This window comes from Oncorhynchus nerka, linkage group LG9a (genome assembly GCF_034236695.1).
Source record: "Oncorhynchus nerka isolate Pitt River linkage group LG9a, Oner_Uvic_2.0, whole genome shotgun sequence".
Classification (NCBI taxonomy): Eukaryota; Metazoa; Chordata; class Actinopteri; order Salmoniformes; family Salmonidae; genus Oncorhynchus; species Oncorhynchus nerka.
Genome location: NC_088404.1, coordinates 18,246,682 through 18,266,997, shown reverse-complemented (window position 1 = coordinate 18,266,997; position 20,316 = coordinate 18,246,682). Strand labels below are relative to the sequence as shown.

Genomic DNA, 20,316 nt, shown 5'->3' with positions numbered 1-20,316 from the left:
GTTGCAACCAAGGACAGACGACTTCTACGTGCTACAGCACTTGGCTGTCCTGTTCTGTGAGTTTGTGTGACCTACCAATTCGCGGCTGAGCCGTTGTTGCTCCTAGACATTTCCACTTCACAATAAAAGCACTTACAGTTGACCGGGTCAGCTCTAGCAGGGCAGAAATGTGATGAACTGACTTCTTGTAAAGGTGGCCTCCTATTCCGGTTCCATGATGAAAGTCACTGAGCTCAAGTGAGGCCATTCAACTGCCAATGTTTGTCTATGGTGTCATGACGTTGCCCTCTTTGAGTACAGCGAGCACCATCCCCCGCTCTCTGCTTCTACAACCAGACTGCTGTGGTCAGAGGTCGTAAATTCCTGAGAAGACCTCATGGACACACAGTTATAGAGTAGTTTTTCATGGAGACAAAGGAAATCCTTCCACCTCACAGAACTTGAGGTACAAACAAATTTCATGTTCCAGAGAAAGTGTAAAAGACCGGTGAAGAATACCTAGGATAGGATAAAGTAATCCTTCTCACCCCCCTTAAAAGATTTAGATGCACTATTGTAAAGTGGCTGTTCCACTGGATGTCATAAGGTGAAAGCACCAATTTGTAAGTCGCTCTGGATAAGAGTGTCTGCTAAATGACTTAAATGTAAATGTAAGAATCCAGCTACAAACTGGTGCGTTTGGCACAACTTGGGAAGCTCAAGAGAGACAGTGTGGCCACATTACCATAACACTGTTTATATAATAGCCTCAGATATGAGGTTTACGGCTAATTGTTGAATGAGATGAATGAGTATGATACTGTTTGTATAATTGTGTAATATGATTGTGGACCGTTTAATGAAGAAAAATGCAATTCCCTTTTGATTTTAACTAAATCAGAGGACCGCCCCTGAGCCCAGTTAGGGTCAGACATCCTGGGACATCCCTTTTCTGCCATTCCGAATAAAACCCAACTTTGACAAATTATCACCAGACCAAGCTTACCTTAATTACGAGATGGCTAAAGGTTGTAGAATCTTAACCATACCACGTGGCTAAACTTAAAGACTATTGATACCGACAGAATAAGAACAAGTCTTTGATATTGCTTACTAGTCTGCAGCTAGGAATTCGGCATCATTGAACGCGAAGAACGACCACCGCCTAAACATCCATTCTATAATGAATGTAACTTTAAACTATCCCCTCTAACCAAGACAGAGAGAGGGAGAGACGGACAATTCTACAAAATACATTTCACCAGCGATCAAGACGACACACTGAGCGTAAATATATATATTGATTGCAATTGTTCACATGAGTGAGTGTTCATGTGTAAAGGATTAGCATTTTAATTGTTATAATGAACTCTGTAGTGACTTTTTGGTAAAACCCCCACTCCCCTTTTGTCAAACAAGCCGCCATGCCGGTTTAGCCCACATTCTATCATTTCATGTAACCATATTTACTGTTTATGCATTTATGTGAATTACTTAGTAATAAATAAATAATTTAAGACAATTGACGTATGAAGACTGGGTTCGTGCAGATAACCAACAATTTACGACATTTGGAATGAGACTAACGTGAGGTAAAGTAAATAATTCATTAATCAGAAGACTATGGATCAGATATGAAAATATCTGAAAGGTTATATTGGGAAATTATAACTTTGTAATCTGAATACTTTCCTTGGTGCCCCAACTTCCTAGTTAATTAGTTACATGATTATTCAGTTTAATCGAGTAACTAATTACATAGAATCTTTGATAAAAACAAAGTATTCAGTTTAATGATAGTGAAGACACGACAATGGCGATTGTATGGCTGTGTGCTCAATTTTATACACGTCAGCAACAGATGTAGCTGAAATAACCAAAGCCACTAATTTGAAGGAGTGTCCACATACACTTTATATACAAAAGTATCTTGAAGGTTGGAACAAATGTCTGGATACAACTGAACTGCATACAAAATGTTTTGTGAGGAGAAATTTTGGGAACGTATTAATCGTGGAGAAAGATGTCGAAGAGACTTGCTAACTCCAGGACAAGCAGTGGCCCGGCCCTACCCTTATATGGTGGCATTTCCACAACAGAAAAAGTACCGTCTAAACATTCAGTAACTTTGAAATAAATACAGTTACGAGCAAAATGTGTGTTATATTGTCAATTAACATTATGACAATATATTTGTAATGTCAAAATTAGGCCCATATTCTTTTTATGGATCTGAAAGGATTGGATGAATGAAAGCAACTTGGCAAAAGCTGCACTCAGCCTCTTTAAAAGCTAGGAGGTCCCATCACCATATTGCTTACATCTAGTCCGATCCATTTAGATCTGTGAACGCTAAAGGGCTAAGGCCTAGACAGGAAGAGAAAGCAAAGTGTTGGACACCTTCCAGCCCAGATAAGTTAAGGAAATTGTATGACTATTAGGACACAGCCTGTCTGAGATATTCAGTACAAAATGTGCATCACAACCATCTCTTAAACAGGCATACGGGCTATTGCTAAGCGTTCCATGCATACCCCCTTCACATTATAGATTCATATAAATATACTACAAAAATAAATACAGAAACAAATACAAATCATTTTGTAATAGGCAAAATAGTTGAGTACTGATATTTTCATATTAGGAAGTTTGCAAACTACAGATATTGTCTATTCTACCAGTAGGAACATGAAACTGTTCGCCATTACGCGATTAAACAGTATTGTGAAATAGCCATTGAACAGATCATTACACAAATCATCCCCATTATGCAAGGAAACAGGTCCATTTGGGCTGTAGCAACTCAAGGATGTATTCTGCTGATAGTTGGAGTTGCCACTTAGAACCCACACTTGGCCCAGTCCACAAGAGATGGCAAAACCATATTCATTCAGCTTGTTAAAAAAAAAAAAAAAAAAATACAATCCCTAATCATTGTAATTTTTTCTTCCTTTCCCCACCATTTTGCCTTTTGAAAATCACAAACGAAGGAGTTGCTGAAAAGCTTAAATGTTCAATGACTAGTTGTCAGTGCAAACATTTGACCCAATATAGTAATAATATCCACAGTTTAACCATACATTTTTCCTTGTAATTTCTGCTGTAAAGTTGAATTGCCAGTAAGTAATAGAGACCCAACTAACTGCTAGTCCAATAAACCAGGGTGTACTGCCAATGCTAAAGTTCAGGCTTGACAACCTTCCTCCATATTCATATTACAGAAAGACTATACCCTCAAGACGAGGTCGAAGTCAATCTGCCCTTTCAACTGACAGAAATAGGAGAAATCTCCTTCCAACTTGGCTTAAAAAATATCACTACCAAAAGCCCTGGTAAGATTGCCTCGTTTCTCCCGTTTCAGCGGCAGAGAGTGGAGTTGAGTTCCGTGACATAGCGCCCCCTATCTACAGAGGTCCTGCACTACAGGTTTACATTGGCGCTTTGGCTTGAGTTTCCTCCTCTTGCCAGGACAGCTCTGCTTTCTGTCTCGGTGGCTCCTGCTGTTGCTGCCTGATGACTGTCCTGTTCCTGTGCTTGGCTGTATGTTGGCACTGCTGTTCTGACAAGACATCAAACTCGCTCTGTCCACCTGTTGCCAGGAAAACATATAGGGTAAGATTAACTTTACTGTCCCATTTTTCCTTGGAACAACATTTAGTGTGACATCATAATTTGATGTGTGGTAATTTAACAATTGAACACTAAAACGTGTCTGTTATAGTCACCTACCTTGCACTTGTTCGACTGGCTTACGTGGCTGCTGGAAGAGAAACTTGTATCCCTGTGATTGGTCAATCCAGCACTGGGTGCAGATGAGCCTCGCCTACCCCGCGTCAAGGTCACCGGTTTACAGCAGACTCCGTCTGAATCCTGGAGGGATCATGGCAACCAATCGAGCGAGGGCAAAATATGATTTAACGACAGGCATCTCAATGTTTTAACGCATGAAAGGGTAGATTACCTAAGGGACCTTTCTTTTTATTAACCCTGTTTTCTCCCCAATTTCGTGGTATCCAAGTGGTAGTTAAAGTCTTGTCGCGTACAGACTCAGGAGAGGCGAAGGTCGAGAGCCGTGCGTCCTCCGAAACACAACCCAACCAAGCCGCACTGCTTTTGACAATGCCCACTTAATCCGGGAGCCAGCCGCACCAATGTGTCGGAGGAAACACTGTGCACCTGGCGCCAGGAGTCGCTAGTGCGCGATGGGACAAGGACATCCCTGCCGGCCAAACCCTCCCCTAACCCGGACGGGTCAACCAGACGCAGCCAGCTGCGACAGAGCCTGGACTCTAACCCAGAATCTCTAGTGGCACAGCCTTAGACCACTGCGCCACTCAGAAGGCCCCTAAGGGACCTTTCTGATAGATTAAATATTTTAGAGCTTTAAATCACAGGTGCGAATGAAAGGCCAACACTGGGGCTGTAGTTATCAAGCGTCTCAGATCTACGCGCCAGAGTATCACTTGATACATACAGTGCATTCGTAAAGTATTCAGACCCCTTGACTTTTACCACATTTTGTTATGTTGCAGCCTTGTTCTAAAATGTATTACATCGTTTTTTAAATTTATGTAAATAAGATATTTCCATTTTTTTTTAATACATTTGCAACATTTCTAAAAACCTGTTTTCGCTTTGTCATTATTGTGTGTAGATTGGTGAGGAAAATGTTTTATTTGATCAATTTTAGAATAAGGCAGTAACGTAACAAAATGTGGAAAAAGTCAAGGGGTCTGGATACTTTCAGGGGAGCAAAGTGTGTGGAGAAGAGCAAAGTGTGTGGAGAAGAGCAAAGTGTGTGGAGAAGAGCAAAGTGTGTGGAGAAGAGCAAAGTGTGTGGAGAAGCACAAAGTGTGTGGAGAAGAGCAAAGTGTGTGGAGAAGAGCAAAGTGTGTGGAGAAGAGCAAAGTGTGTGGAGAAGAGCAAAGTGTGTGGAGAAGAGCAAAGTGTGTGGAGAGAACTCTGTTTCACAAGGCACTCACAGCGTCACTGGAGCTAGCTGATGAAGAATGTGGCGAGGAGAATGACGAAGAGGGGGGAGGAGAGGAGGAGCTGGGGGACTCTGCCCCTTCCTCAGAGAGATTGTTGATGCATTCCTCCATCTCCTGAAGCTCCACCAGCAACGTGACATTACCTGTGACATCAAAGGGGAAGGGGAAAAATGTGGGGTTCGACAATTTTATACTGTTTTGATATAGCGCTATAATTGGGCTCTAAAATGTCTCCTCTCCTTACCTTTTAAGGTCAGGGAGTTCAGTGATAGGGCAGCCCACTTCATGGTGATCCAGTCTCTGTATTCAGCAACTTCCTGGGTCACCCGGATGATTCTGCCCAGTATACTGCAAGACACACAATCATTTATATTACTACAAGTTCGAACAGTGGACACAATATTTTTTCCACTTAATATTGTTGAAAATATACAGTGCATTCGGGAAAGTATTCAGACCCCTCAACTTTTTCCACATTTTGTTACCTTACAGCCTTATTCTAAAATGGATACCCCCCCTCCCATCAATCTACTCACAATATCAAAGCAAAATCAGGTTTAGAATTTATTTCGCTAATTTATTATAAATAAAATACTGAAATATGACATTCACCTAAGTATTCAGTACTTTGTTGCAACACCTTTGGCATGGATTACAACCTTGAGTATGTTACAAGCTTGGCACACCTGTATTTGGGTAGTTTCTCCCATTCTTCTCTGCAGATCCTCTGAAGCGGTCAGGTTGGCTGGGGAGCAACGCTGCACAGCTATTTTCAGGTCTCTCCAGAGATGTTTGATAGGGTTCAAGTCAGGCCTCTGTCCTTGAGTGGCCCAGCCATTCAGAGACTTGTCCCGAAGCCATTCCCACGTTGTCTTGGCTGTGTGCTTAGGGCCATTGTCCTGTTGGAAGGTGAAACTTCCTTCATCTTTCCCTCGATCCTGACTAGTCTCCCAGTCTCTGCCGCTGAAAAACATCCCCACAGCATAATGCTGTCACCACCATGCTTCACTGTAGGGATGGTGCCAGGTTTCCTCCAGACATGACACTGGGCATTCAGGCCAAAGAGTTCAGTCTTGGTTTCATCAGACCAGAGAATCTTGTTTCTCATGGTCTGAGAGTCTTTAGGTGCCTTTTACTACAGGCTGTCATGTGCCTTTTACTGTGGAGTGGCTTCCATCTGGCCACTCTACCATAAAGGCCTGATTGGTGGAGTGCTGCAGAGATGGTTGTCCCTCTGGAAGGTTCTCCCATCTCCACGGAGGAACTCTGGAGCTCTTTCAGAGTGACTATCGGGTTATTGGTCACCTCCAGCCAGCTCTAGGAAGAGTCTTGGTGGTTCCAAACTTTCTCCATTTAAGAATGATGGAGGCCACTGTGTTATTGGGGACCTTCAATGCTGCAGAAATGTTTTGGTACCCTTCCCCAGATCTCTGCCTCAACACAATCCTGTCTCGGAGCTCTATGGACAATTCCTTCGATGTCATGGCTTGGTTTTTGCTCTGACATGCACTGTCAACTGTGAGACCTTATATAAACAGGTGTGTGCCTTTCCAAATCATGTCCAATCAATTGAATTTACCACAGGTGGACTTCAATCAAGTTGTAGAAACATCTCAAGGATGAGCAATGGAAACAGGATGCACCTGAGCTCAATATCGAGTCTCATAGCAAAGGGTCTGAATACTTATGTAAATACGTTTTTGTTTATATATATATATATATATATCACACACACATACACACGTGTAGATTGTTGAGGGGAAAACATTTTTTTAAATCCATTTTAGAATAAGGCGTAACAAAATGTGGAAAAAGTCAAGGTGTCTGAATACTTTCCCGAATGCACTGTATTGTTCAAAGTTCCATTCCTGGCAGTCAGCTCCAGCGAACCCATCACTCAGAATTATGTGACTGTAACCCTCCCCATGTGTCCCGGCCCTGCCCAATACCTCTCGCCGTGGTTGTTGAGGTGGTACTTAGCGATGGGCGACACAGCGTGGCTCAGCACCATGAAGGCATATTCAAACACCTGCTTCACCTGCATGGCCCCGTATGAGCTACGGCCCACATCATTACCTGGACAACACAGGACAGACACCAAACTCTCAAGGTCAGGTACAAGCTTAGACTTGGTAGGTGCTTATTGCAGGAGTTCTCAAACGTCATCTCAATAAAACAACTGCATCTGATGTTTTATTTATGGCAGAAGTCAGAAGCACAAGCCACTACATTGAATTAATTTTATTAACCCCATTTTCTCCCCAATTTCATGGTATCTAATTGGTAGTTAGTCTTGTCTCATCGCGTACGGACTCGGGAGAGGTGTAGGTCAGAGATGCATCATATAGGTAGCTAGCTACCATACTGTAACCAGCATATGCAGTAAGGAGTCTTAGACAAACTACAAAGGTGTGAACCCGGGCTCACCTGGCTGCAGTGGGTCTTCAATGTAGAGCAGGGAAGGTCTGTATCCATCCAGCATGCTCTTCTGGACCTCGTCTTTGGAGAGGTAGCAGCCCCCATCCTTGATCCGGATCCCCGTCTTCAGGTAGTTAAAATGGCGGCCGTACAGCTCAAAGAACTCTATGAGTAGGACACCAGTGTTGGCGTTGGGACTGCAGGCGTTCTCCCTGCTATGGAGCTGAAACGCACACACTCTATTGTCTATTACTTGCTTCCATTGTAAGAACACGTAGTAGTAAGAACACTATGCTGCTGGTGACAAATACAATTTGCCCTCGGAGATCAATAAAGTTTATTCAACGGTACAAAATGTATATCTCCTCACTCAACGGTTGAGGAAAGGCCGGACAAATGCATCATATAATCATTTAATTAGAATATTAGATTATACTCTCAATGACAATAATACAAGGATGACGGGCACCGACCCACCTGTAAGAAGCTGACAGCAACAAGGAAGAGGCAGTAGGAACTGATGCCTCCTGTAAACACTTCATTCATGTCTCTTTGTAATAAGAACTGCTTCAGGACTAGCACCAGGTACGGAAGCACAGGATATTTCTGAGGAGAAACAGATGGAGAGAAAACTTTAGAGAACAGTAGTTCACACCAAGAGGATTGTGCCTAAATTCAGATGACACTCAATCATTAGAAAGAAACAGACACATACTACCAGATAAGCTAAATGCCTTCAAATGCTCATTTCGAGGCATGTAACGCTGAACCATGCATGAGAGCACCACCTGTTCCGGACGACTTTCTGATCACGCTCTACGTAGGAGATGTAAGACCTTTAAACAGGTTCATGTTCAAAGCCGCTGAGCCAGATGGATTACCAGGACGGACACGTACTGACCAGCTGGCAAGTGTCTTCACTGACATGATCATCCTCTCCCTGTCCCTGTCTGTAATACCTACATGTTTCAAACAGAACGGCATAGTCCCTGTGCCCAAGAATGCCAAGCTAACCTGTTTAAATGACTAATCGGCACGTAAAACTCACATCTGTAGCCATGAAATGCCTTGGAAGGCTGGTCATGGCTCACATCAACACCATCAGACACCCTGGACCCACTCCAATTCGCATATCGCCCCAACAGATCCCCCAGATGACGTAATCTCTATTGCACTCCACACTGCCCTCTTCCCACCTGGACAAAATTAACATCTATGTGAAAATGCTGTTCATTGACTACAGCTCAACATTCAACACCATAGTGCCCTCCAAGGTCATCACTAAGCTAAGGACCCTGGGACTGAAAACCTCCCTCTGCAACTGGATCCTGGAAATCCTGACATGCCTCCCCCAGGTGGTGAGAGTAGGCAACAACACATCTGCCATGCTGACTCTCAACACCGGGGCCCCTCAAGGGTGCATGCAAAGTTCCCTCATGTACTCCTTGTTCACCCATGACTGAGTGGCCACGCACGACTCCAACACCATCATTAATATTGCTAATGACACGACAGTAGTAGGACTGATCACCGACAACGATGAGACAGCCTTTAGGGAGGTGGTCAGAACCTCTCAACATCAGCAAGACAAAAGGAGCAGATCGTGGACTACAGGAAACGGAGGGCCGAGCACGCCCCCATTCACATTGACGGGGCTTTAGAGGAGCGGGTTGAGAGCTTCAAGTTCCTCGGTGTCTACATCACTAAGGATCTATCATGGTCCACACACACCAACACCAGTCCTGAACAGGGCACGACAATGCCTCATCCCCCTCAGGAGGCTGAAAAGATTTTTGCATGAGCCATCAGATCCTCAAAAGGTTCTACAGCTGCACCATTGATAGCAGTGACTAGCTGCAATACCACTTGGTATGGCAACTGCTTGGCATCCGACCGCAAGGTGTTATAGAGGGTAGTGCGTACGGCCCAGGGTTTCCGTTAAGCGGCTTTTGTCTGATAAAACATTTAAAAGCTGAAGAATACAACTGGCACCGGCAAATTGGAAGAAGAAAAAGTGCTATTGCGAAATAATGCTTTTTAGCCTATTCATTGATGGAAATACATTTAACTGGTCATGCTTATTGGTCTATAGGTTAATTTGCATACTTTTGTAGAATTAAATTGGCACAGATATACAGATAGAGAGCCTTTGAGTGGAGAATCTGTCAGACTGCGCATGAGCCACTGCAGCAACATCTTATGGTGCTTTCAAGACAACTGGGAACTCAGAGAAATAATGACGTCAGTGATATTCAGCTTGTAAAGTCGGAGCTCTGGACAGGGGACCGTGTTCCCGAGTTGGAATTCCGAGTAGGATGAACGACTGGAATTCCAATTTTCCCCAGTCGGCCAAACCCTCCCCTAACCCAGATGAAGTTGGGCCAATTGTGTGCCGCCTCATGGGTCTCCCAGTCGCGGCCGGCCGACACAGCCCTGGAGCGAAATCCGGGTCTGTATTGATGCCTCTAGCACTGCAGCACAGTGCCTTAGACCACTGCGCCACTCGGGAGGCCCGTGCAGTGCCCTTTTGACAACAGTGTTTTCCCCCTAAGTGCATTATGGAATGAACATTCGCATGTAGCCTACTGCCTTGTGCGCATTACTGTACTCATAAATGTGAAGAAACAAATGTTTATCAACATTTTAAGTTAAATGTTCTGACCTCTTGCATCACTCATTGCTTTTTAACAAAAACAAATTATGTAGCCATGGTCTACTGGTTGTATGAATTTAGGATCTATCGTCCCACAACTGTCTCAGAGTATGTTTGGAATAGGCTATTTCTTTCTTGACAAGCTGACCAATTGAATATGTAGCCTAAACTCTTCTACTATAGTAGATTGACATAGGCTAGCGATTTTGCTGTTCGTTACTCGTCTTGTTGGCTGAGGAAAAGTAAACGTGGACAGTTATTCTAACATGTTCAAAGAGCACATCAGAATTCGGTAAGAAGGACAGGACATCGTTGCATCCTCAACTTGCATGTTCTATTAATATGAATTACCATAATCTAAATGTGATCTGTGTCATTCTGAGCACCGTGGGTGGACGCTCTAATCAGGTTACCCACCTAATGCATATGGAGCCGGTAAATCTACATTTTGGCGGTAAAATGTCCGGCACCACCTTTTTCTAACGGAAACTCTGGTACGGCCCAGTACGTCACTGTCAAGGACTCCAGCTACCAAAGTCATACACTGTTCCCTTTCCTACCGCACGGCAAGCGGTAGCGATGCACCAAATCAGGAACCAACAGGACCCTGAACAGATTCTACCCCCAAGCCAGAAGACTGCCAAATATACTGAAAAAAATATATAAAATGCAACAAGTTCAAAGATTTTACTGACTTACAGTTCATATGAGGAAATCAGTCAATTGAAATAATGAAGGCATGCATCCGTTGGTCCCAGATACCTCCGGATCTCGTCAAGGTATTTCTGTGCATTCAAATTGCCATCGTCAAAATTCAATTGTGTTCGTGGACCGTATGTTATTCCTGCCCATACCATAACCTCACCATGTGACACTCTATTCACAACTTTGACATCAGCAAACCGCTCGCCCACACGACGCCATACACGTGGTCTGCGGTTGGGAGGCCGGTTGGATATACTGCCAAATTCTCTAAAATGACATTGGAGGCGGCTTATGGTAGATAAATTAACATGACATTCTCTGATGGACATTCCTGCAGTCAGCAGGCCAATTGCACACTCCCTCAAACATTTAGACATCTGTGTCATTGTGCTGTGTGACAAAAGTGCACATTTTACAGTGGCCTTTTACTGTCCCCAGCACAAGGTGGATCTGTGTAATGATCATGCTGTTTAATCAAGCTTCTTGATATGCCACACCTGTCAAGGGGATGGATTATCTTGGCAAAAGAGAAAACGCTCACTAACAGGGATGTAAACAAATTTGTTTAGAGATAAGCTTTTTGTGTGTATGGAACATTTCTGGGATGTTTTATTTCAGCTCATGAAACATGGAACCAACACTTTACATGTTGCATTTATATTTTTGTTCAGTGTAGTAAGTCCGGGTAGCCATTTGGTTAACAATCGACGTTGACCATTATTGCACTAACTTTTTTGACTCACACACGCTGCTGCTACTGTTTATCTATCCTGTTGCCTAGTCACTTTATTCCTTGTTATATGTACATATGTACCTCAATTACCTCGTACCCCTGCACAACTCAGTACTGGTACCCTTTGTACAGTGCCTTGCAAAAGTATTAATCCCCTTTTCCTATTTTGTTGCATTTACAACCAGTAATTTAAATGGATTTTCATTTGGATTTCATGTAATGGACATACACAAAATAATCCAAATTGGCGAAGTGAAAAAAATTACTTGTTGAATTTTTTTTTAAGTGGTGCGTGCATATGTATTCACCCCCTTTGCTATGAAGCCCCTAAATAATATCTGGTGCAACCAATTACCTTCAGAAGTCACATAATTAGTTAAATAAATTCCACCTGTGTGCAATCTAAGTGTCACATGATCTCAGTAATATATATATATATATACACACACATATACACACACACACACCTACACCTGTTCTGAAAGGCCCCAGAGTCTGCAACACCACTAATCAAGGGGCACCATGAAGGCCAAGGAGCTCTTCAAACAGGTCAGGGACAAAGTTATGGAGAAGTACAGATCAGGGTTGGGTTATAAAAAAATATCAGAAACTTTGAACATCCCAGGGAGCACCATTAAATCCATTATTAAAAAATGGAAAGAACATGGCACCACAACAAACCTGACAAGAGAGGGCCACCCACCAAAACTCACAGACCAGGCATGGAGGGCATTAATCAGAGAGGCAACAAAGATGACCCTGAAGGAGGTGCAAAGCTCCACAGCGGAGATGGAGTATCTGCCCATAGGACCACAGAGCTGGGCTTTACGGAAAAGTGGCCTGGAAAAAGCCATTGCTTAAAGAAAAAAATAAGCAAACATGTTTGGTGTTTGCCAAAAGGCATGTGGGAGACTCCCCAAACATATGGAAGTATGGAAGTACTCTGGTCAGATGAGACTAACATTTAGCTTCTTGGCCATCAAGGAAAACGCCTGGTCTGGCACAAACCCAACACACCTCTCACCACCCCGAGAACACCAAGCATGGTGGTAGCAGCATCATGCTGTGGGGATGTTTTTCCATCAGCAGGGACAGGGAATCTGGTCAGAATTGAAGGAATGATGGATGGCGCTAAATACAGGGATATTCTTGAGGGAAACCTGTTTCAGTCTTCCAGAGATTTGAGACTGGGATAGAGGTTCACCTTCCAGCAGGACAATGACCCTAAGCATACTGCTAAAAGCAACACTCTAGTGGTTTAAGGTGAAACACTAAATGTCTTGGAATTGCCTAGTCAAACCCCAGATCTCAATCCAATTGAGAATCTGTGGTATGACAAAGATTGCTGTACACCAGAGGAACCCATCCAACTTGAAGGAGCTGGAGCAGTTTTGCCTTGAAGAATGGGCAAAAATCCCAGTGGCTAGATGTGCCAGGCTTATGGAGACATACCCCAAGAGACTAATAGGCTGACCACACCGCTCACGTAGAGTGCGCGAGCATTGAAAAATACATTTAGAAATCTATGTTAATCAATTATTGCACCCACACTGCTCACGAGCGTCTGCGTTGCCAAGGGCTAAAATAGAACTCCTTTCTATTTATGACGCAGATCGCTCTGCAAGTCCTGCCTCTCCCATCTCCTCATTGGTTTATAGAAGCAGGTACCCACATGCCATCTCCTCATTGGTTATACCCACGTAGGTGATTTAAAGACAATCTGTGTTGCCAATCGGTGTAGTAATACTATGAAAGTTAGATGCCAATCACCATATAAGTTCAAAGATGAAAAAGCCTGGAAAGAGGAGAGATGACTAGAAATGATTCCGTTGACCGTTTTATGTGTGGATTAATTGTCGGAGTAGAGGACCTTGTGCATCTCAGGTAAAATAACAACTCAATGTTTATATCCCAGGACAAATTAGCTAGCGACAGCAAGCTAGCTAAATAGGACAAATTAGCTAGCAAGCTAACTAGCTAAATTGCCATAAATGTTTAATGCTTTTCGACCTGTTCCCAAATTAATGTAATTGGTTCAGAGTTTGTTTTGATATTTTAACCTGCGTGTCGTGATCGCTTTTGGTGTAGGGGGACAATATAAATGTATGCACAATGGCGCACGCGCGCAGCCGGTTTGGGTTCTGTGTTACAGTTGTAATTGCTGCAAAAGGTGGCTCTACAAATTATCGACTTTGGGGGGGGTGAATCGTTATGCACGCTCAATTTGTTTTTTGTTGTTGTCTTATTTCTTGTTTGTTTCACAATAAATAAATAAAAATTGCATCTTCAAAGTGGTAGGCATGTTGTGCAAATCAAATGATACAAACCCCCCAAAAATCAATTTTAATTCCAGGTTATAAGGCAACAAAATAGGAAAAATGCCAAGGGGGATGAATACTTTCACAAGCCACTGTATATAACCAAGTTATTATTATTATATGTGATTACTTTTCTATTATTTCTTAATTTGTCTCTGCATTGTTGGGAAAGGCCAGTAAGTAAGTATTTTACTAATAGTCTAAACCTTTTCTTTACAAAGCATGTGACAAATAAATACATTTTGATTTGACACACACACAGGGAGCATTGTACCTTTTTATAATCTTTGATGAGGGCAGCAGCTTTGACAGCATTCTTCATGTTGAAACTGATGTCAACTTTGACCTCTGTGAGAGAGTCTGTCAGTTTGATGATTGGCACCTAAAGACCAGACAAGATCAGATTTGACTGGCATAGACACCGATAATTCCCTGTCCAGAATTATGTTCACAACACACACACTTAACAAGGCTTCCCTCCACAGACAGACACACAAAACACACACTACCCATTACCGTGGCCTTGTCCAGCACTTTGACAGAATTCTCCTCCACCACTTTGTGTTTCCTCAGCGCCTCTTCTAACCTCCACAGAGGGAGGGTGTCTCCTTCCCTGAACTTCACAAACACCACCAGGTCAATGTCACTGCAACATCAACACAAAGAATCACATTATATTCCTCCTTGGCGTAAGTTGGTGATAATAAAGGTTATGAATACTTTTTCAGTAAGGGAAAGGACTTGAAATTCAACGACAGGTTACCTAGTGGGTAGATAGAGACCCGTGCTGAAACTTCCAAATACTTGAACCTGCAAAGCAAGTTCACACCATGAGTAATGAGATTTCATATAAAACTCCATGACAACAACGATAAGCTATAAAATTATCATATCAGTATGCATGCGAATAAGAATTACTGCACCATTTCAAATTCAATAAATAACTAGACAAGGAAGTCAATGGCTTTACATCTCCGACTACAGTGAAGGTGATTGACTTACGTCAGCAGTGGGCCAAAGGTCCTTAATGACCCTCTCTATCCTCTCCACCACCTCCCTCCTCATTTTCTCCTCCTCCGGCCGCGGAGACATGTAGGCATAGAAGTCCTGGATCTCCTCATGGAGCCTGCAGAGTAAGAGACACACAGCGTGGTTAGAATGTTGTGTTCTAGAACACGTTTGAAATACTTCAATAGTAATGCAGTCAGGGGTTCCCTGGTAGATTTGACACTTGAAACATGGATTCATTAAATGTATTTTTATCAAGTCTCGAGCTTATTGACAAACAAGTAGGCTAAATACCTATTACATTTAATATTTTCTGTTATAGCAAACTAATCACATAGCACTACAGTGCGTAGACCAGCAGTGGCCTTCAGTCTGCCAGTGTACTATGTAGCCTGTGATTACTGAGCAGGGAGTTACTATAAATACACTAGTGGGTAAGTATGACACTATACTAAAGAGCAGCAGTGTGTATTCCCAGGAGGACATGACATGTGCCAGCCCAGCCAGCTGCTTTTCAATACGTCATTGAGGGTAATAAAGTGCTTTAGAATAACCCTCAATGGTTCATGGGACAAGGCTATCTGCTGCATCACACTAGGCTTTAAATACAGTAGAGGAGGAGATACGGTTCAAATGAATGTTTCTGCATGTACAGGTCTCAGTGCAGTGGTGGGTTTAACTGAAAACTCATAGTATAGGCCCTCAGCAATTGTGATAGTTTTGGGTATAGGCCCCATTTCTGATTCTGAAACTATATAGTATAGCAATAAAATATCTCATTTATGGAGCCCAAACTATTATAAAATCTTACATTGAAAATGTAGGAATACACGCCTTACACTGACTAACACAGGTACCATCATCTTCTCAGTATGTCAAGTAAGAAGGGGTGTGTTGACCAGATGAGGCATTGGAATGTATCAGAGCTGGTCTAGCCTTGTGTGGCGCCAGTTCAGATCTACCTGGTCAGGTTCTGAAGAAGAAAACTAAATGAGAGGATAACACCGTGGACCCCTACTCTTTCAACTCACATGAGCCCAAATGTGTCTAATCACTAGCCTTTTGATAAGACTGCTCATATTCTAACCAACTGCTGCTGAATAGAAATATGAAGTTCAGGGAAAGTCATCTTTATCAATGATGAGCTAGAAAATACATTGCCTGGCTACCCACACTCTTTGCTCCAGCCAAACACTACCCCACACCCACAGACTTTAGATTCTTCTCAAAAGACAGAGCAGTGGAAGAATTTAGTTTGCAGTCTTTACCTGGCCGACTCCCCTCGCTTCACTGGGATTCTCTAACTCTGACCCTTTTACGGGGGCTAAGACACTGGCTTGCTAGTGCTCTCCCATGCCGTCCCTAGGAGTGGTGTATAACGTCTAGCCAGGCTTTTTTCGCTATACTCGACTTGAGTGGGTTGAGTCAATTACATGATCTTCCTGTCCAGACTTGGGTGGGGTTATATCCTGCCACTGTCCCCCAACCCCCCGTCTCAGTCCCCAGTATCTACAGTGCCTTCGGAAAGTATTCAGACCCCTTGACTTTTTCCATTGTTAGGTTACAGCCTTATTCTAAAATTGATTCAAATGGTCATCATTTTTTTGGTACCTTTCCCCAGATCTGTGCCTCGACACAATCCTGTCTTGGAGCTCTATGGACAATGCCTTCGACCTCATGACTTGTTTTTTTTCTCTGACATGCACGGTCAACTGTGGGACCTTATATAGACAGGTGTGTGCCTTTCCAAATCATGCCCAAGCAATTGAATTTACCACAGGTGGACTCCAAGTTGTAGAAAAATCAGGAAGGATGATCAATCAAAACAGGATGCACCTGAGCTCAATTTCGAGTCTCATAGAAAAGGGTCTTGTAATTTGCACACAAAAAAATCTAACAACCTGTTTTCACTTTGTCATCATTGTGTAGTGTGTAGATTGATGAGGATTTTTAATTTAATACATTTTAGAATAAGGCTGTAACGTAACAAAAATGTGGGAAGAGTCAAGGGGTCTAAATACTTTCCAAAGGCACTTTATGCTGCAATAGCCTCTCTCTCTCTCTCAGGACCTGAGCACTAGGACCATGTCTAAGGACCACCTGGCTTTGCGACTCCTTGCTGTCCCAGTCCACCTAGTTGTGCTGCTAATCCAGTTTCTGCTGTTCTGCCTGTGGCTATGGAACCCTGACCTGTTCACTGGACCTGCTACCTTATCCCAGACCTGCTGTCTCGACCTCTGAATGCTCTGCTATGAAAAGCCAACTGACATTTACTCCTGAGGTGCTGACCTGTTGCACCCTCTATAAGCACTTATTATTATTTGACCCTGCTGGTCATCTATGATGAACGATCCAGCCTTAATGGCCATTTACACAATCTCCACCGGCACAGCCAGTAGAGGACTGGCCACCCCTCAGAGTCTGGTTCCTCTCTAGGTTTCTGCCTTTCTTGGGAGTTTTTCCTAGCCACTGTGCTAGTACATCTGCATTGATTGCTCTTTGGGGTTTTGGGCTGGTATTCTGTATGAGCACGTTGTGACGTCTGCTGATGTACAAAGGGCTTCATGAATAAATGTTATTGATTGACTGATTTAGTTTGAGCAGAGAGGAAGGGTCGTCACTAGTTACCACAGCCCAAAAGTAATAAACCCTGCATATGTATACCATTTCTATTATTAAAATGTGATTTTAAACCTAGCCAAAATGCTAACCTTAAATTAAGACCAAAAGGCACATTTGTGTTCACATACATTTTTACGATAAAGCCACATTGGCTACAATGGTCCCATCTGATATTTCCTCCTCGAGACTGCCTTACATTTTTTAGGACATTTATTTTCATCGTTAGAGCGGCCACTAGGGTATCTGGTCAATATAATGGATAATCTGTGGTTTGAGAGGTCACTCAGGCTAGGACAAAAAGACAATGTGGGATCCTTCTGTAAGAGAAATCATCTCATGTTGATCAATTTATCAGGTACAAATCCTTGCCAACACACAGAAGTCCCTCCCTGTGCTCTGTAATAAATCGTCAGCCAGACAGTTCAAACATGACAAGTTAGAGCAGTTATGCTGCCCCGGGCATCCTTCCTTACCCCAAAATCCCTGCAGTGTAGTTTCTGGTTTTCCAAGGCGTGTCCGTGTAACCAACTCTACGGCATCCAGTTTCGTCCACCGTAGAGTTGCAGCCAATACTCAATAAACTGCGGTTAAAACCGAAAGTGCTCGCTCGGTTGTCTCTCCTCCGTCTGTTCCCAAATTCGTATTCTCTCTCTCTTCCTCTCCAGCTACCGAATGCAGTGCCACCCACAATCCCGGCACCACTACTGCCCTTCCCCGCAGGATGCTGGTTGATATTTTCCTCCAATAAATCGGATAGCTGTTCTATTTTATTATCGCCTTTCGGATTAATCGTCCCTTGCATTCTCGCCTCACTGCTGCTCGTGCCACTGTCGGGTACTCCGTCCTGAATCACGTTCCCCGTGACCCCGTTCACCGATACAGTTGTACCAGAACTAATCTTGGTGGTGGGCGTGTTCGAGGTAGAAGAGCCGTGGTTCTTATGATTATTCAAACTCAAATTGCGCAGACCATGAGTCGTTATCCAAATCTTCAACCACGCGCTGCTGGGTTTGGAACCAGGAGAATATTGGATCCACGCACCCGTGCACGGCACGCTCGCTAGGTTTGCGTGACTGGCACTGTCACGATAGAGGTAGCTACACTGAGCTGCTAACGAAAGAGGAGAATTCATTGGTGCGGCTGGCTTCCGGGTTGGATGCGCGCTGTGTTAAGAAGCAGTGCGGCTTGGTTGGGTTGTGTATCCGAGGACGCATGACTTTCAACCTCTGTCTCTCCTGAGCCCGTACGCGAGTTGTAGCGATGAGACAAGATAGTAGCTACTAAAAACAATTGGATACCACGAAATTGGGGAGAAAATGGGGTAAAATTCAAAACAAAAAAAGCAAGAGGAGAATTGACAAGTTATGCGTACAGTATATACAAATCTAATAATGTAGGTAAACAACAGTCTGTATTAACACGACACCAAATTAAATTGTGGAAATACAGACGTGGAGTATTTCTTAAGAACAAAACGTGACAAACTAGTTTTCTCCAGACACTCCATCAATGGCGGAAATGACAGTATTGCTCAAAACAAATATGATGGATATACTGACAAGATGCATGTCTCTTCGCCCTAACAATGGGAGTAGATTTCCACAATGAGGATCGGCGAGATGTCTAGCTCCCGCCTATTTGTAGGATTGGTGGATATGTCATTATTGTTGTCATTTTTTTAAACGGCCTGTATTCAATGGAGACAGACGATATGCTACTAGCATCATTCCATGAATATCCATAGCCATCTCGAGACAACTCCGATATTGTTTTTTACTCAAAGTTGCCGGGATGTCACGTGTCCCACCTATATCAGTCCACTAACAACTTTAAGCATTACGAAAGTAAATTCGATTAAATAATCCTCACGTAGCCAAATAAAACATACATTTTTATTGACCAAATTCGAAACTCCCATTTATGGCCTCCATACAAAAAAGAATTGCGGATCAACGAAAAAAAACTACCTGCTTGAGGGTGGCAGACTTTCCGCCAAATTGGGCCATTCAATTTCAATTTAAGGGCTTTATTGGCATGGGCAACGTATGTTTACATTGCCAAAGCAAGTAAAAAGTGAAATAAACAATAAAACATGTACAGTAAACATTCCACTTACAAAAGTTCCAAAATAAAGACATATAAATGTCATATTATGTGTATATATACAGTGTTGTAAGGATGTGCAAATAGTTAAAGTACGAAAGGGAAAATAAATAAACATAAATATAGGTTGTATTTACAATGGTGTTTGTTCTTCACTGGTTGCCCTTTGTGGCAACAGGTCAAAAATCTTGCTGCTGTGATTGCATACTGTGGTATTTCACTCAATAGATATGGGAGCTAATCAAAATTGTATTATTTTTCGTTTTTTTTTGTGGGTCTGTGTAATCTGAGGGAAATATGTCTCTAATATGGTCATACATTTGGCAGGAGGTTAGGAAGTGCAGCACAGTTTCCACCTCATTTTGTGGGTAGTGTGCACATAGCCTGTCTTCTCTTTGAGAGCCAGGTCTCCCTTAGGTGGCCTTTCTCAATAGCAAGGTTTTGCTCACTGAGTCTGTATATAGTCAAAGATTTCCTTAATTTTGGGTCAGTCACAGTGGTCAAGTATTCTGCCACAGTGTACTCTCTGTTTAGGGCCAAAAAGCATTCTAGTTTCCTCTGTTTTTTGGTCAATTCTTTCCAATGTGTCAAGTAATTATCTTTTTGTTTTCTCATGATTTGGATGGGTCTAATTGTATGGCTGTCCTGTGGCTCTTTGGGGTCTATTTGTGTTTCTGAACAGAGCCCCAGGACCAGCTTGCTTCGGGAGCTCTTCTCCAGGTTTACTTCTCTGTAGGTGATGGCTTTGTTATGGAAGGTTTGGAAATAGTTTCCTTTTGGGTGGTT

General features: G+C 42.9%; 2 protein-coding genes across 5 annotated transcripts in view; one reads left to right on the top strand and one right to left on the bottom strand.

Moving 5' to 3' along the window:
• LOC115133990 (sorting nexin-20-like) overlaps positions 1-20,316 on the top strand; it is a 35,047-nt gene that overhangs the window by 5,315 nt on the left and 9,416 nt on the right. The window lies entirely within an intron of this gene.
• LOC115133989 (terminal nucleotidyltransferase 4B-like) lies at positions 1,876-18,639 on the bottom strand. Its single transcript, XM_029667480.2, has 12 exons — positions 17,901-18,639; positions 14,800-14,923; positions 14,561-14,607; positions 14,314-14,443; positions 14,072-14,179; positions 7,866-7,994; positions 7,398-7,611; positions 6,920-7,046; positions 5,215-5,318; positions 4,962-5,113; positions 3,709-3,849; positions 1,876-3,568 (listed from the first exon to the last, which is right to left on the bottom strand). The coding sequence occupies exons 1-12, from the start codon at positions 18,557-18,559 to the stop codon at positions 3,380-3,382; spliced, it is 2,124 nt and encodes a 707-aa protein (XP_029523340.1). The 5' UTR covers positions 18,560-18,639; the 3' UTR covers positions 1,876-3,379.

Excerpts from the sequence above, each read along its gene's own strand:
- LOC115133989 (XM_029667480.2), bottom strand. The coding sequence starts at position 18,559 with ATGAATTCTCCTCTTTCGTTAGCAGCTCAGTGTAGCTACCTCTATCGT. Across the intron at positions 14,608-14,799 it reads ACCTTTGGCCCACTGCTGAC|GTTCAAGTATTTGGAAGTTT; the intron begins GTAAGTCAATCA and ends CTTGCTTTGCAG. Across the intron at positions 3,569-3,708 it reads GCCAGTCGAACAAGTGCAAG|GTGGACAGAGCGAGTTTGAT; the intron begins GTAGGTGACTAT and ends TCCTGGCAACAG.